Here is an 18061-nt window from a genome sequence, read left to right on the forward strand (position 1 = left end):
CCGGCCGCCCGCCCCCGGCAGCAGGCCTGAGCCCCCCGAGCCCAGCGGGAAGGGGAGCCCGCCTCGCTGAGTGAACCCCGCGCCCTGCCATGGCCGCGCCGCCCTTCCCTGCAGTTTAAGTTTCCCGAAATGGTCCTTTCGGGTCTTTCCCCTCGGGTGTGATACAGAGGCGCGGAGGGCGCAGATCGGTACGGGGTAGGGGCTGCGCCTCCTTCCCCCTCCGCTCCAACATGCCGTCCAAAGAGTCCTGGTCAGGGCACAGAGCGAATAGGTCTGCGGTCCACAACTCGAAGCAGGAGAGCCGTCAACAAGATTTGTTGATAGCAGCCTTGGGGATGAAGCTGGGTGCTCAGAAGTCGTCTGTGACAATCTGGCAACCTCTTAAACTCTTTGCTTATTCACAGTTGACATCGCTCGTCAGGAGAGCGACTCTGAAAGAAAATGAGCACGTTCCAAAATACGAGAAGATTCATAACTTCAAGGTAAGACATTATGCTACTTCTTTTTAAGGCACAGAGGGTGTCGTTTTTCTTTTAAAATGGGTCCAATATTGCAAGGAAATAATATATATGCAGACTTTGACTTTCTGGGAATTTAAACACTTCAATTAAATCTCATTGCCAGTTAAATCAATTAGCCATCTTTAGAACATATCAGCAGAAGAATGAGGATTTTGTTGTTGGCTGCTCGTGTGCATGTATTTGCTTCAATAACATTTGCCGTATCTAGGTTATCTCTTTTATTTAGAATTGTTTTATACCAAGAGAGATGCTAAAGGTGAGACAAACTGGCAAAGTTTTCTTTCAATTCAAATGAACATAGTTCAGTTTTACTTACGATGATACGATGCCAAAAAATCTTTTGGGTCTGTGATTAGAGGATTACACTGATCTTATCTCAGTTTGTCGCTGGTAAATAGCTTTGGAGGTAAGAAGCATGTTCTGCTGCATCTGGATGGAGCAGATGGTCCGCATTTCCCTTAGTTTCTGGCTTTTCTCCTGTATTAATGAATTGAGTGTGTTGAAAGCAGCATGGCTTATACCATGGGGCTGTTGGAGCTGCTGGTGTTAGCCACTAGCTTGTGTTTTACTTAGTCTTCTATGTAGCTTCTAATTATTGTTGTAATTGTTTTAAATAAACGATCCTCTTTGGTAAGAGAGACATACGTCAATACATCATATGCATGTTTTGTGTCTGTATCTGTAATAAGTGTCCAGTAAGGATTTAGTAAATTAACCTTTTGGTGGTCAAATGCATTGCATAATAGGCAGTCTGTATTTGAAAAACTAAGTGAATTGATGTTATACTGCATTCCTGTAGATGACGGTACAAACTTCATGTATGGTACCTGAAGCCCAGATTTTATCCTTAAGGTGTGTTCTCCCCCCCTTCTGTGTAGCTTTTGCTTTTTTTTTCTTTTAGAAGAAGGGGAAATGATTCATATAATACTGGCATCTGATGATATAAGCATCTGTTAATTGTCTCTTATTTTCAGTTTTGATTTCCATCACATGCATGTGCATGTGTGAATGTACACATGCATGCACATATGTATATTTATCTATCGTCCATCTGATTTTATTTAATCCACCTTCTGGCTTTTGAGTTCAGATAATGATTAAAATTGGAAACTTTATATGATCAGGATGTTTTGTTTGACTTGAGTTCTTCAATAAAGCACGAATTTGAAAACCGTATACAAAATGTTATATAAAAAAGTGTGTATTAAGAACGCTTGGCATAAAATAATCCTGCTGGCTGTCAGAGCATTTTTTCACAGGCTCCCGAGGTGTCCTAGAGATCTGAAATGTCTTACAACTCTCATTTGTTCCTTAGAGTTTGAAGATAATTCTTGCAGATAGCAATTTTCCATGTACTACAGTGTATGTAGGATAATACGTATTTAATTTTGCACACATCTGTATTCCTTAGTTGCTTTCCTTTAACAGCCTGAAACACATCTGTTCTGAAAGTAATCTGGTAACCTAATTTTCATTCATTTGGGTTGGTTGGTTTGTTTTTCTTCCAGAAACTGTTTCTGGAAAGTTTGGAAGCTGTGAGTTTTCCAGTCTGTTTTCAAAAACAAACTGCGTGTCTGATCCAAGGTCATAGGTACAGCACAAACTTTCCACACAGATTGTTTTCTTTATAATAGTTGCACTGTAGTTCCTTTATATATACAGTTGCCAGAAAAGTATACCTTGAGAAGTAACTCTTTTCTGAAGTCGGTGAAATGGTGTCACCTTACACAAATAATTGTTGCTATAAAAAAGTAGAAGGGAACCAAACCCTTTACCCCATAAAGGGTGCACAGCAACCAGCCTACCCACTGAAGGAATGCTGCTGGTGCTCATGAGCTCTAAATGCGGCCGCTGTCCCTTTTTTTTAAAAAAAAAAAATAAAATATAAGCTCTTTATAATTATTGCGTTATGGATCTAAAATGAATGGCCATCCTTAGCTCATGCGCGTCTCTCCTTTATCGTTCCTTGCATCTGTCAAATTTTTCTTCTCACATGTATAGACGTCCTCATTTAAAATGTCTACAGAAGTCTCCTAGGTTGCCTGCCAAGCAGCAAATGTGCCACCCATGTGGGGAGGAAGGAAATGGCAGTCCCAGAGTCTTCAAGCTAGAGTTCTGAAACAAAACAAGAAAAAACAACCCAGAAATGAAATAAATTTGTATAGTTCAGCTAACCAACAGTGACTGCTGTCCCCAGAGGCTCAACCAGCAAAAAGGAGGATGCGCGCTGCTTTGTACCTCTGCGGCTAATTTTGTCTTCGTTATACAGGTGCAAGGCAACAGATAGGGACCGCTAACCCTTCCCTGGCTGCTTCTTTGATCAGACACATTGCTAGTCACAGAAATGAAGGGGTCTCAGAAATCCCTTTCTGCTGGAAATGCTGTATCATCCCAGCAGAGAGAGGAGAAGTGGAGAATCATTAATGCACAAGAGCCAGCGCTGTTGTCTTGGAGAATGGGCGAAGACAGCAGCAGCCGCTCTGGAGGCGGGCTGGGGTTAGCAAATGCCCGAGAGTCTTGGCCACTGGTTAGGAGACCTCAGTTCTCCCTCCGCCCCTGCACCTCCTGTCCCTGTGGGGTGTGTAGGTGGGAACGCGGGTGGAGTTTGGACCCTCAGACTCTGTTACCTCCAGCAAAGCTCAAGTAGAGGAACGTGGTGGCAGAGGAGCAGTGTAGCGATCGTCCTCATGGTATTGCAGATGCCTGGAGAAGGGGTGAACACAAAAGCTGCTTCTAACTCTTAACTTGTCAAGACGTCTCCTGAATAAATCTATTAAGCTATCTTTTGCTCCGAGGGTTGTGAAGACAGCTCTGCTAGGAGTAGCTGACATGGCTGGGTCTCTTAAAGGTTTTAATCTTACTTAAATCTGCTGGAATGTGAGTTGTCTCCTGCCTGAAGTGAGCAGGCTGGCCAGCCGGGGTGACGGGGAGCTCTGTGTGCAGAACTGGCCGGTAATGATCTCCAGCTCCATGATGTTCTTCTGACTGGGGAGGTCTGTCTCTCCTGAGCACATCTCAAATGCAAATACTGAGTGGCTGAATTCTGTTAAATTAATCTCCATAAGTAAAGAAAGGGATGATGATTTATAAATGTCAGATCTGACTGAGTTTTTAATGCCCGTTCCTCAGGATGAGAACTAGGTATTGACAATAGTTTATTTTTTTAAGCATATTTGGGCTTCTTCTAATTTATAAAAAGTTTTCAGTTCTCTATAAATCTAATAGAAAACATTAATTTTCTGTCAATTCAAATATATCAGCTGAAAGATCTACATTGTTTGACATAGCATTTTATTTAGCTCTAATTGAGTAATGGGATTTGAAGGTGAGCTAGGACTGTGAGTGTGACTTGATTGGGTCTGTCTATTTGCATATCTGATTTCTTTTGCTTTCCCTCCATGTACTCCGCTTTTCTGAAATCCAGCACACCAAATAAGATCTCTTGTAAAATGAAGCATCGGATCAAATCAGGACAGTCACTTCACCGTCCTCAAAATTTCAGCCCCACCTTGTTCCACAGAAAGGCTTTTCCTCTCGTTCAGTTTCTTACCCATTATGGGGAAGAAATCTCCCCACACTCTCTGGTACACATGTGTGTATACGGACATGTGTGTGATGGATATCAAGTTCGTAGTTCTCCCCAGCGTAGATGAACAATAGCATCTTCTATTTGGAAGTTCTGAGAGATCTCTGGAGTGCTCTTTGAAGTGCTGACAAGGATCATAGCTGAAGCGAGTGGTATTACTTTCCTACAAAAAGAAGCTTTATCATAGGAGAAGGTTGTGTAACATTTCATAGAAGTGGACAGAGTAGATTTATTCATAATCATTTCCACAAATTTATTCTGGACCCTACTAATAAGAATGCTTTTTTCTGACCCTTATAAATCTCGTATTTACTTATCTTCTGCCCAAAATGTAGCAACTGTGATGTCTTATAAATTAAAATACAATTTTAAATTAAATATTAAAATTAAAATACAATTTGTAAATTAAAATACAATTACGCAGCTGATACCTGATCCATTCAGTAATTTTAAGGGGAGGAAGCAGCTGGGTACCTCCTGGGCAGGCAGGTGAAGGAGGAGCTTCAGGCAACACCAGGAACTTCAAATTTGAGGGGAAAAGGGGCCTGTGGCAAGGTGCCATGGGGATTGAAACCTGGGTTGGTTATTGAGAGGAGGACCTGGGGAAGCTCTGGGCTGGGGTGTGTGAGGTGGGCTTTAGGCCAAAGGACTTACACAGCAGGGGAATCCGAGTTGGCTTTAAGGTTACCCCATTTTCTCCCTTCGTTGAGGCAGTTTTTATTAGGGTACTGAACACACAGAATTCCCCTTGCTCGGTCCTCCGGACTTTCCCTCTCTGCATCTCCTCATCTCTCCATCTCCCTGCTACATCCCATAGTTTTCTGCTGTTTAAAAAAAAAAAAAAAGATATGCCTAACGAGGTACCTTCTGCCCTGAGTCCATCCCTACCTGACCTGGAACGTCTTCTGCAGGTCCTCCCCAGCTGGTGCTGTGCTTTGGACTTGGGCACTAACCTCGCTCCTTTGCCTGCTGTTTGTGTGGGGTTGGAGAAAACGGTAAAACTATGCTTGAAAATGTTAATGGCAAGGAGGGCAGTCGTAGAAGAGGAGCATTAGTGGGGATTTATGGGATCACAGCTTAAAAGGAAGAGGAAAGGGAAAATTTGAGATTAACAGCAAGAAATCTCCTGGGTAGTGAAACTTGTTAGTCAGTGCAATAACTGCTCCATCACTTGGCAAATTTAAAATAAGCCTGGACAAAACACCTTAAAGGACTTCACTCCCCTCCAGCTTGTGTGACTCATGGGCCTTGGGGAATTTTTAGCTCCCTTGGCTGGTTATATGTCTTCCTTCAGACACCTCTGGCTCCTGATGACTTGAGCCAGCAGAGCACTCTGCAGGTGTTTCATAACTGCCAATAGTCCAAGGCATAAAACCCCTCTTCTGCCTAGATTAGTAGTGTGGTGCTTCACTGAAGCAAGAAGGTGTCCGTGCCTGTCAGAGCTGGACTGAAATCTGTGTTTCCATGCATCATTTTCCCTAGGATATGGTCTCATTTCTCTCTTGCTCTTCACAAAATAGATATGTCTTCAGAAGACTATTTTTTGCTGTCTGTCTGTGCAGTATTTGGTACTGTCATGCCGTTCCTTAGTTACTATCTTACTAATGCCTGAGATGGCACAGTCAATTAATTGTAATAAATAACAGTTGCAGGGCTGCTTGGTGAATCGGTGGACATTCAGAACATAATTCCCTTTCAGGCCAACAGTTCTTCCAGAGAGGAGAGATGTTTTTCCACGGTTGCTTAAGCCAAGTCAGCAGAGATGCTGATGAGTCTTGTTTGTTGAGATTCCTCGTCTCCCTCCTCAACTGAAGCAACATCCTGCCTTTTTCTTTAAGCGTGGCCCGTTTGAAGGCAGAGCGGGGAGCTCCAGAGCAGAGACAACGTACTTTTCCAGAAATAACGGGGGGTAGAATATAGCCTTAAACGTGCACAAAAAGTGAAGGGGAGGACCAGTCTCTACTGGAAAGGCCCAATATAGCCAGCCAGACTTCAAGCATCACTTTAATGGAGAGACCACTGATTTTAACAAGAGTTGCTCTGCCGTTGAAATTTGTACTGCTTCTTGGAAACAAATAAGCTAACCTGGCCCTTGCCCAGATTTTACTGGTGTAATTGCATCTGTGCTGGGTGTTTTGCTAGTGTAAAAAGTCAGAGCAAATCACTCCTGTGCCAAATCTTATTTTTCTAACAAGAGCTGCTCAGCAAAGCCATGCCTAAACACTGGGAACGGAGAGATAGAAAGTGCAGAAGAAATGCTGCAAAAAGACCAGAAGCTGTAACAAACTCTTACTATATTAAGCAGAGCCATTTTTCTGTGACTTGTAACGTGAACTCATTTCTATTTCTGATCTTCTGAAAACTGGGGCAGATGCCGATTTGGGGTAAATTGGTCTAGCTCTGCTGAAAAGAGGATGCTGATTTGTTATTAGGTATGGACCTGGCACTGAACATACTTTCAAAACATCTTTAAGTGAGTCACTGCGCTCAAATGAATATTCAGAAAGAGAGCTGGGTGCCTGTAGCACAGTCCCCAGGGAGAGTCTCTGCGCGTTCTCACAGATAAGAAAACCTCAGGAAATTTGATGCTTCTTTTAGACTCCTAGTACTTGAGGGAAGATGTTCAAAGGCAGGGCGAATATCTGGAGAACAAAACTGGAGAAAAACTTCTGAGAAGGTCTCATCAGCTCCATGTTGTTGCTTCTGAAACTCATAGCGTATTATAAGACAGTTCAAGCCAGAAAAGCTTTTAGCCATTGATGGATTTTAGTCTCTGAAGGTATTTATTTAATGTTACTTTTACTTTTTTACTTTTTTGGAAAAGCCAGGGATTTTCCAAAGCAAATTCCAAATAGCACACTATTATTTAACCCTTTCTGGTTTCCCAGTCCCTGAATTCAAGCTTTCCCTCTGTTAAAAAAAAAAAAAGCAAAAAAAAGCAAAAAAAAACCCCAACCTATTTTCTAAAGCCTTAATTTATTTGAGCTGTAATTCCTTCCCACCACAACAGCAGTTTTATTAGTCCCCAGATGTGGATCCTGTGAGTCTTCCATGTGCACAGCCCCAAGAACGGACCAGCTTGTGTCTGTGGTGAAGGTAGGAAGCGCTCTGCTGAGGAGAACTGGGAGTTTGCCTCAAAGAGCACGTAGCGCATGTCATGCTCTCTCATAATCAACAGCTTTTCCTCCAAATTAGCCTTAGCATTGTTGCAAAAGCATTTCTTTAGGAGTCTCTTAGGGTTTTATAGTCAATTTACATCATTACATATATTGTATTTACATGGTTACGTATAGCGTATGTACTATGTATATATATACAATTTTAATTCTAAGGATTTTATTCAATTTTTACCTCTAGTTTCAGAATTTTTTGCATGGACACAGGTATCGAGTAACTTGGGCCTGGAATAAAATGGACTATGTTCCCATTTCTAGATATCAGTTTAAAGAAAATATTCTACTCCATCCTAAAAGAAAGGTGACAATTTTCAGTGAATTTACAAGCAAAGAAAAGCCAACAACCTGCTACTCTCCATTTTTTTGCTTTGGCTCTTGCAGAGCACAACCTAACCACAATTTCCAGTTGTTCCCATCTCTGCTGACATGATCAGCGCAAACAAGACATGAGAGCGCTTCTGGCTCCAAGTGGATGAGGACCTGGAGGAAGGTTTGGCTGCTCAGCATTTGTGTCAGTGTACCCACTGGCGATAACGATGCTATTTATACTCCACGCTCTGAACCATGTGGTGTTCAGCCAGCATCTCTCCTCTCAAGAGCTGCTGGACAAAGTCATTGGGGTGGTCCTAGACTGGCCCCCCACGTTAGCACCCCAGCTGCTCTAGGCAAAGTCAGCTCTCGTTTTGAAGAAGGTACGTTCCAATGGTCTCATTTACTGTCATTTCTGTGACACCTTTGCATGGAAGCGATTATCTTGCAGATACAGCTCTGCTGTGTGGGTTGTCATGGCAGTCTTTTTGCTTCTCAGATTACTCATCAGCAGCAATATTTGCCTCGCAGGAGGAATATCGTGTACTGGAATATTTGGAATGCTCGAGACCCTTGTTTTAGAGGCACTATCTAATCATCGTAATATATGCAATGATTAAATTGAAGTGTTGCCCAAACTGATAGTTGTGTCAATTGACTTTCTCACTGATACCTCTTCTGTTCCCTTCACATCCAGGCAATCCCTGCCTGGACCAGGGATGGATGAAGAGGGCAATGCCTGTTGGGTGCCAGCATGGGTATGCTCAGCACCTGATAAAATCAACTGTGACAGGGAAGACAGACATTAATAATACAGGCTGAGTTAACCTTTTTAATTGAGACTTACGATGTCTCCCATATCCAATTAAAAGCTTGGTGGAGTCCCAACAGGCAGAATTCAGTTGATGGAATTGCAAATCAGCTAGGACCACTGAGCTGACAGCCTTCATCAGCAGTGCCCCGTCATCCTTGGGAATTTGTTTGAAAGACAGTATAGCCAGCAGAACTGTACCTTTGGAGCACCACACAGTGCTAATGCTGGATGTGTGCCATTTATTCAGTCCCCGGTCAGCTTGGTCACCTCCCGGAGCACCAACAAGGCTTCTACCCACAGCATAGGACATTGGTAGCCCAAGAGGGTAGATCAGCAATTTTCCATCCTTTTTCAAGTTGATGTGTTTCATCCCAACACAGATGGTAGTGTCTGGATTTTCCAAAACCCGTTATTGTCACCAGCAGTTCAGTGTGGAGGGTCATAGAAGAAACTACACTGCTTTGTATGGAAGGAGACCATGGCAGCACCCGCTCAACAAGGAGGTCTTTTCTGTACGTCACAAAGACTTTGGTTTTCTGTGTTTGGTGTGATTTTGCATATCCGTAGTTTGTCAGACCCAGCCTTGCTTTCTTCCCAGCAGTGGCTTTGCTAAAGCTCTGCCGATCCATCGTGTTCTTTCACATCGTATTTGCACAGCATTTTGCTGATATTTCCTCCTTCTCTTCCTCCCTGCCTTGACAAGCGATATAATGTAAGTCTCCCAGTTACGAATACTAATTATCTGCTGGCTCATTCTTGGTTTTCAGACTGCAGTCGAGCCTCACTGAACAACTGCTTAGTAAAAACCAAAAGCGTAAAAAATAAGCGGAGTTACGAGATACATGGGTAACTAACTTGAACAGTGACCTTTATAGAGCCTGAGAAATAACGGTGGGAGATCTGCTTGAGGAGTTCACAGCTTGTGGTATAATCTGTTGTCAGAGCCACTGGATCATTTTTTATTTGGTTCTCCTAAAACTTCATCTCTTTTTTTCTGAGAAATATTTTAATTAAAGAAATTAAATTCTATAACACTTGTAGTTTTTAATCACAGGAGTTAAGCTATTTTTCCCTGTGTATACGAAAATGTCTTTCAAGCCTAAGCAAAGAACTGTCCTCCTACGTAAAATCACAGTAGTTAAATGTTTATTATACCTTGCTGATGTTGCGGGAGAGTTCAAAATAGAAATGCCTGTGTGTAAGCCCAGCGTGAGGCTCTGCTCTTGCCTCAGACGTGCAGGACAGCTTAGTAATAGGATTTTATCTAGTTTTTGAAGCAGGTATTTTCCTTTAAAATTATCTAGATTTTTCTTTTATATTGAATATTTCCCCTGGGATTTTACAAATTAAGATTAAAACTGGTTTCTCTTGCTCTCCCACTCACCCATTTTTCTACACCCTTAAAAAATCACTCACAGTTGCAGCCTTATGGAAAGAGAGAGAGAAAAAGATTTTTGGGGCGGGAGTGAGAATGGAAGGGTTGGGAGATATAAAGCCACAGTTGGCAATCCTGCTCTCTCACATTTTATAAGACAGTAAAATCTGCATATGGCAGATGCTCTTTTTATAAGGGGAAAGAAAGCCCTTGTAATTTAAGTCAGGATCTCTGGGATTCTGCTGGGTGTGTTTTCAGAAATTTTTCTGGAAAGCGTGTTTTAGTTTTGAAAACAAGCAAGTCGCTTGGCAGATTTTTAGAATGGGGAATTAAATATAAGAATCAGAATGCTGTATTAAACAGTGTTATGTAATAAATGCAGTATTGTTTGCAGGTGCTGGCTCTAGAACTAGCAAAGGGATGCAAACCTGTTTCTCTTTAGCACGCTGCCAGGTCCCACTCTGCAGGATGAAACGGGATCAGAGGCTGTTCTGACCTCAGAAGACCAATTTTTCACTATTTTCTGGCATTGCTTACTGCATCTGATTTAATTTCCAGAGATGGTGTGTATTCAGACCAGCGCAGGGTTAGACGTCCAGTTCTGCTCCACGGTAGTGGGAAGATTAATGCCTCAGCACCACTGAGCTCTGAGAAAGGACAGCACCGCTTAGAAACCCCAAAAGAGATTTCAGAGCTGATCCCGCGCGTTTGTGTACACCAGGGATGGAAGGACATTATGGCCTTTGGGCCTCCTAATTAATATTGCCAAAGAACCTCCCTATTGCATGTCAGATAAAGGATGAAGCAAGGTAGAGCATTATGGAACACAGAAAAACCTACTCTCAGCTTTTAATCTGTTTTGAGTTTGCAATCAGAATAATGGATAAGAAGGAGTAATTTGGACGGGGCAGTGTAAAGCTGAGCAGGCTCTGGGTAAATCTTCTAACAGAGAAGTTAATTTCTTAACTGATGATACAGAAAAGCATTTCAATATTTGGATGAAGCCTGGATGCACGGGATGAGAGCAGCGCGAGTGATGCTGAGACAGTGATCCTGAAGGGGAAAGTCAATCTTGATCTTGCGAAGGGTGACCAATACGTGCAGTGTTGGCAGGGAAGAGGAAAGTCTGATTTGTCCTTGTCATTTTTAACTTGATGAGTCATGTAAACTTCTCTGAGGGGTGAGCTGAGAGGCAGGATGGTGTCAGGGGAACTGGCTGTAGAAGAAAGGTAATACTTTTTTTTATCTAGGTGGATAATTGTTATTAGAAACATAAAAGAAACTGAGCTCATTAAAAAAAATCATCATAATAAAATAAAAATAAAAATGAAGGGAGGCAAAAGGTTGGAGTGGCAGATTTGAGATGTGGTAGACCCCATAGAAGAGTTCCTAGGAAGAGTCAAGAGGAAGTGGAGATGTGCAGACCATGGTGGGGAGCAAGATGCCAAGAAGGAGGGATGTTCACTGCTAAAACAACAGCCAGTTAGACATCGGTGAGTATCAGCACTGGAGACAGCCCTGGAGAGGCCAGAGTAGGACCCCAGCACCCAAGGAAAGCATTAGAAATGCTTCAGCAAATGGCACGTTCAGTGAATTTGATGAATTGAAGTCAGCAAGCAGAGAGGCACAGGATTGTATCATTATTTTTATTTAGCAAGAAATAGTAGTGTGTTGCAATTTGTTCTTGTTCTGCGTAAAGAAAGAAGTTAAAATGTCAGCATTTCAAGGAACAAGACAAAATTCTCCCTCATTTACAATCAAAAATACTAAAAAAAAAAATTCTCTTATAAAACTGAAAAAGATTCTGAAAAAAGATTATTTTTTGCTCAAACTTTTGCGCTGTTGTCTTTCCTCCCCCCCCCCCAATTTTCCTTACTAAAAAAAAAAATTCTCTTATAAAACTGAAAAAGATTCTGAAAAAAGATTATTTTTTGCTCAAACTTTTGCGCTGTTGTCTTTCCTCCCCCCCCCCCAATAAGGAAGCTTTTTTTCCTCCCTGAAAACGTTCTGTTAGCCCTGTAGGCAGTAAAGCACAGCATTTTGCTTGAGGATATTAGAATGTGCTTATTCTGGGAAAGGAACACTGCCAAAGACCTGGAAAAAAACCCCACAAGGCTGAGGAAGAAAGCCAAGAGGATGTGGGTAGTGCAGGTGGGTAACAGAGAGGAAGGTGTGAAAAATCTCTTTGTGGGGAGAGAAGGGAAAAAAAGAAAATGGAAATTACAGCTGCCGACAGTCTTGTCATGGTTTGCTTTGTAGAAGTCAGCTGGAGCTGCAGGGAGAAGGGGGCTGGTGGAGCACATCGCGCCTTCGGAGTCGCGTGGGAGTGGGTGCGGATGGCAGTGCGCGCGCGGCCGGGGGATGCAGGCAGCATCTGCCCGTGCTGGGAGAACACGATGCTTCGCACCGTTACGCTTCCTCCAGAGATGCTCGGCAGCGTAGGGCTAGAGGCGATTGTAAGCCTAAGCTTAGCACAGACACGCATGTGAATTACTTGCTGAGTTTTAGGAGTAGCTTTCCAAACTAACCCAGCGATCTACCTTACTGCTGCTTCGTGTAGCCAAAACCAAAATGTGGTTTGAATTGCTGGGTGCTGCTTGGGGTTGTCACTTGATTGAGGTAAGTGTCACCTGGGGTCCAGCCGCTGGTTAAATCAGCGGTGCAGGGGATGCTCACCACCTCTGTCAGGCCACGTCACACTTTGCTGTTTATAACCAGAGCGCCCCGTGGGCGTCAGGCACGTGGGTTTCAGCCAGCTCCTTCTCTCTCCTGCTCCGCGCTGATCCGACCGGGCAGTGCACGTGCGTGAGGTCACTGCCTGCTCTGATACCCGTGCCGTGGCTCTGGAGAACCAAGTGACTTAAGCCTAAAGCATTTTTACTACGTTTCACCACAAATTTCATTTCTTTGTGATCGGTGGTGACTGATTTTTTTTGTCAGCCTGTCTGTTCTAAATAGAGGCTCGAAGGCGTTGACGCTGGCTAAGGAAGTAATGATTTTCTCTGCAAAGAATCCTGTGGTTTCCTACAGCAGGAACTTTATCAGAATAAAATCAGAAGCAGCTAATGGTGGCTGCAGGATTTGTAACAAGCATGTTTGTAACAAGTATGTGAGCCGGGATTGAAAGCCATATTGGGGTTTTTTTCTTCCTTAGCTTTGAATTTTTTCCTGGTTCAGTGGATTCTTCTTTCCATTTACTACATTCATTTGGATTTTCAATATGTAGCATTAGTCCACAAAGAATAATTTCCTTTTGGAGTTATTCTGAACTGGAAAGCCCCTAAGTGCGTTTGCAGTATTTCTGTGTAGCACTGGTATTTTTGCCTGGCAGGACTCCCTCCGCCCGAGGTGAAATCTTGGAGCCCCCTATGCATTTCACACAGTGCCTTCTGGAGGGGAGGACAATGCAGAAGACATTTTGAATTGAGAGGTGAACTCTTGCACGGTCGCTGCAAAAGCATCACCTGGTGGCTAAAACCCTCCCCAGACGGAGGGATGCGGAGAGGCAGGAGATGCTGCAACCTGCCATTGCTCCTCTGCCCTGCGTGGCCTGGGAGCAGACACCCCCCAGACCCGGTTCTGCTGCTCCGGATGGCTCGGGATGGAGAGTTCCCGTTTCCCATAGGTCTGCGAGAATCTTAGCAGTTAAATCTTTCTTATGTTTCTTTCTTCCTTTCCTGCGGTGATAAAGGGAAGCTTCCAGTGACTGCGTGCTGTGCCTTCGAAGAAGAGGAATTCTGCCTTGTTTAGCCACATTGATACTGATGTCTGTGAATCAGTTGGGTAATTTTCTGTAATTTTCCTTTCTGCTGCTGTCTTCCAGGTGCACACGTTCAGGGGCCCGCACTGGTGTGAATACTGCGCCAACTTTATGTGGGGCCTCATCGCTCAGGGAGTAAAATGTGCAGGTAACAGTCGTTTCAGTCTTCTTTTCCTAAGACAGTCCTAATGTTGTAACTGTTTACTGTGCTGCCTGCTCCACCGTAACGCCGCGTGGCAAGGGTCTGATCTGACCCTGGTTAAAATCTGAGGAGGGAACACATCCACTCTGCTGCTGATGGTTTCAGGTACCACTTCCGTAACATCACTGCAGTGATGCAGAGTACCTCTCGAGCGCGCACAGAGGGGAAATTGTAATCATCATTAAGGGATTCCCCCCACCTGCTCCTTTCAGAATGGAGGAGACGATAGGTGGATGTGTTGTTAGCTCTGTTTCCTTGATAACACTTGCATATATTGTTAGGTGTGAGGAACTCACTGAGGGTCTCAGTGTGCCACGTGGGCCATCAGCACATCTCACATCACTGGTGTGAAACAGGCAGTTGGGTTAATTTTCTGTATAAGTGAGCAGACTCCCAGCGTGCCGGAGACCCTAAGTCATGTCTCCTACTTGCAAACTTAAAAGAAAGTAAGGAAAGGGATGACGGATAAGGAATGCATCCTGAAATGTTACATAAACATTCAGGTGCTGGTAGAAATGTATTACACGCATGGGTGTCACTGCAGGCATTTCTGGGATAAAGCCGCTCTGAAGTAAAACAATTTGACAGTTTTATTGATATGATTCTTCTGAAAAGAAAGGACAGTCAGCTTTTTTCAAAGGAAAGGAAAAAAAAAAAAGGATCAAAGTGGTCAAAATAGTTTACTGTACTTAAAAAGTATTTTATGACATTCTAGCAAGCAGCCACATTTATAAAAATGGTGCAAAGAAATGTTGATGTATGAAGACCAGCGTATGTTGCCCTGGAAACTGAATTTTCAAGCTAATTTAAGAAAATCTGCTCTGTCTAAAGCTTTCTGAAATCTTGTCTCAAGCAAATAAGAGGGCTTTTTATCACAGAACTGCAAAATAATGTAGAACTTAAAATAATTTGTAGCCAAATGTGATTAAAATATTTTAAACTCTTCCCCCAATAATTATTTGAATGCAATATTCTGTCATTATCAGTAGACTCTGGACTGTCCAGGATATATTAGAGAGTGCAGCTCTGTTTTAAGTAATGATTATGTAAAAATGGCGATTTCTTTCTCAGTATTTTCCCCCTGCTAAGTATTTAGGGTTGTGGTCATGTCCCGCGCTTATGAATGAAGATTGTTAGTACTTTTTACGGCTGTTGATTTTGCACAGGATGTACAGTGCTAGAAAAGAAAGAGGAAGCCTGATTTTATTCTTGAACTGTTTTCTGATTAAAGTAGTCATTTTTTGATGACACGTGAGCCAGTAAGTGTGCCATCTTCCTTCCTTGCCTGAAGGAGATTCCTCAGTTTGGGCATTTAGGAGACATACCAGGTATCTTTCAGATTTATGTTAAGTAACTTTGATCAAGAAAATCAATAACAACGAACAGTGTGAAGACTCTCAATGCTGCATGGCACTGCGGAATGAACAAAAAATACTGCTTTTAGAATTAAACCCAAAGTGCTTTTGATTTTACACTGCTTTAAAAAAAAAAAAACAAAAAACAACCTGAAGTAGAACTGATTTTCTGGTTTTATGCAGATTTTTCTAAATTATAAGTTTCTGAAAGCTTCCAAAGTCTGGTTTTCTTTCCTCCTTATGAGGATGGTTATAAGTACTGCACGTCTCCTTTTCTCCTCCTTGCAGTGTAGGGGAACATATGTGTATTAGATGACTTCATAGGTTCAGAAACTATAATTAGGGCTTTCTGTCTTGTGTAAGGTTTCATATCGGTGTTGGTAGCTTCCAGTAGTTTCAGTGATCTTATTTCTATTTTAAAATCCCATGTTATATGACCACACTTGTTGAAGCGTTAGCGAGGCGTAGGGGGAGGCTGAGGATTTTTGGGCCGTGCTCGAGGTCACTGGGCACGACCAGGCGAGCTGCTGGTGGGCAGCATCATCAAGTGGGATGCATGGAGGAGCCAGGTGAGGAGCCATGTGGTGACGAGGCTGCCAAGCAGCCCTTCTTCAGCCTGGCAAATCTGGTTGCTGGGGTTGAGGAGCAGGAGAGTTGGGCTTTTCCAAGGGCATGGGTTGCAGCCGACCCACCTTGCTTGTCCTCCCCTCACCACAAGGCTGCCTTTTAGCCACTGGCCAACCTCAGCGATAGCTGATAGAGAACTAGGGGCTTCCCAGGTGATTTTGTTCTCATAGATTTCATAGAAGTCAGTGGCTGGGTAGAGGAGGGGGACTCCAGGCAGAGCCCCATGGAGGTGGAGATGGCAGGACAGGCCCAGCAGTTCCACAGTCTGCCTTGTCCGTGCCTCACCTTCAGCAGTGTCCACCTGCTCTGGTCAGCTGAGGCTGTACAAGCCATCAGAGCGAGAAGCTGTACAGATCTGGGCGTATCGGAGGAAAGTCAGAGGTGCACAGGTAGACAGTGAGGACCTGTGTTAACTTAGTGTGGAAGAGCTCAGGCTTGAGTGCCATGAGTTTGGCTGAATTTACATGGGTCTTCGGGTGGGGTTGGTTTTTTTTTTGAAAAAAAGTAAGCATTTTGCTTCTGAACTGAGCCATTTTAATATGGAAACAATGAGGCACAGTAAACAAGGAGCCACATGAGGCCATTGCTTTTCAGAGTGGGTTCGTACTTCAAAAAAATTACAGCTTTTAGCAGGAGGCAGCCCACTTGCATTCAAATGGGGTTCAATGCCACTCCAGGGAAATCCAGAAAATCTGTTTGGTGGTCTGTATGATCATTTTATTGAAAATACCTATGAGCGAAACTGCACTGATCGTATGTAATTTTATACTTTTTAAAGCATTTGCTTTTTATAGCAAACAGTTGCACATCTCAAGAGGACTCTATTTGCTGTACAAAAGTGATAAGTTTAACAAATACAAATGGATTACTGCATGGGCTACTCTCAACCATTTTAAATCCTCTGCTCTGCAGAAGCACAAAAACATGCAAGAATAGAAGTGTGGGACAGTCCAAGACTGGACAACAAAGATAAATCTCCCCCATTTCAGAAAAGAGTAGGAGGAGCCAGAGGAAAAAGTGCAGCTTATTTCTAATGGCTGATAGATTAGTTTATGTTGCACAAACTAAGCCAATGCTTTGAAAAATAATAAACCAGAACCAAACGTTCATAAGAGTACACATGCCATAGCAACCAGCAAGGATGCCTTAGCAACTTGAGCTGCCTTGACTCATGCTTTGTTGCAGTCTGGCATGACTAAGTTCGTCCCTCTCTGCCAAAATACAGCCTTGAGGGCGTTCAGTATCTTGTCAGGTACAGTCCTGGATGATTAACCCCTGGAAGATTGGTTCTCCCTAGCTTATCCTTGTTTGGGTTTTACAGCAGATAAAGGAGGAGTACGTCTTTTCCTTCCATAAAGACGAGAGTTAAATGCAGGCACCGTGTTTGCCACCTGAAGTGTGGTTATTGGTTGAAGTAAGATGTTGGCTGTCATTTTGACTACAAAGGTTTTGAGAATAATGCAAGCCACCAAACATGGGAAGACTTTATTGTCTTCCAAAATTAAGACTTAGGGTGATGACCAGGATTTGGAACCTGTAGGAAATTAATTGGTGGACTTAGTCTGACTTCTGCTGGAGTTATATCCAGCAGAACAGGAATAATTTCTTTTTCCTTAAATGTTATTCTCTCGAATTTGATGTTTATTTCATCAACTTCTTTAATGTCAAATTTGCTTCTTTGGAAAGAATCCTTATATTAGGCATCTGCCCTACTGTCTCAGAGGGTCGTGCTTCCAATTTTTGCATCCTAGCCACAGGCCCTTAAAATTGTTGCGGAACGAATACTCATCTGTATGCAAAGAATCTGCCTTTTCTGACGGCATGCTCCATCTCCAGCACGCTTTCCTGCAGGCTTTTGCCATAAGTAGAAATGACTGAAGAAGTGTTTGAAATTATAATGCCACCAGCTTGTGTAAACGTTGAAGCTCAGCAGAAGCTAATGAAGACATAAGAGTTTACCCCAGCTCAAAATCCAATGCATGAACTTAAAAAAAAAAAAAAAAGTATTCTTAATTACATTCCTCCTATGTAAGGCTCCCCTGTGCTCACAGAGCTCATCCCATTGCCCAGAATGTGTTCAGGAGAGAAACTATAATAATATCCAAAGAAAATTTGTAGATAAGCACCAGGGAGTTCATTTTATGAATGATGCAAGCACATAACACCCGGTAGCGTTAATGGAGAATATGTGTGTTCTCAGAGACTAGAGCATGACATTAACAATGCTGTTAGTGTACTGCCCGAGCAGACTTGTAGACTAGCAGACTTGTCAAGCGGCTGCGTGTGTCCTGTCCCCTTCCCCAGCCCGCCAGAACTGTTTGAGTTACTGTTTAATC

The 18061-nt window shown here is 43.0% G+C and overlaps 1 protein-coding gene across 2 annotated transcripts in view; it reads left to right on the forward strand.

Annotated features, from left to right (window-relative positions):
- Positions 1-18061, forward strand: part of CHN1 (chimerin 1) — an 82944-nt gene that overhangs the window by 50480 nt on the left and 14403 nt on the right. Inside the window, exons 6-7 of one of the 2 annotated variants that reach the window (XM_009894533.1) lie at positions 405-482; positions 13605-13689. In XM_009894533.1, coding sequence (XP_009892835.1) covers positions 405-482; positions 13605-13689 — 163 coding nt within the window. Of the gene's footprint in view, positions 1-215; positions 483-13604; positions 13690-18061 lie in introns of those variants that run through there. The other variant, XM_009894535.1, reaches the window with a different exon arrangement.

This window comes from Charadrius vociferus, unplaced genomic scaffold, assembly GCF_000708025.1.
Source record: "Charadrius vociferus isolate BGI_N301 unplaced genomic scaffold, ASM70802v2 scaffold161, whole genome shotgun sequence".
Classification (NCBI taxonomy): Eukaryota; Metazoa; Chordata; class Aves; order Charadriiformes; family Charadriidae; genus Charadrius; species Charadrius vociferus.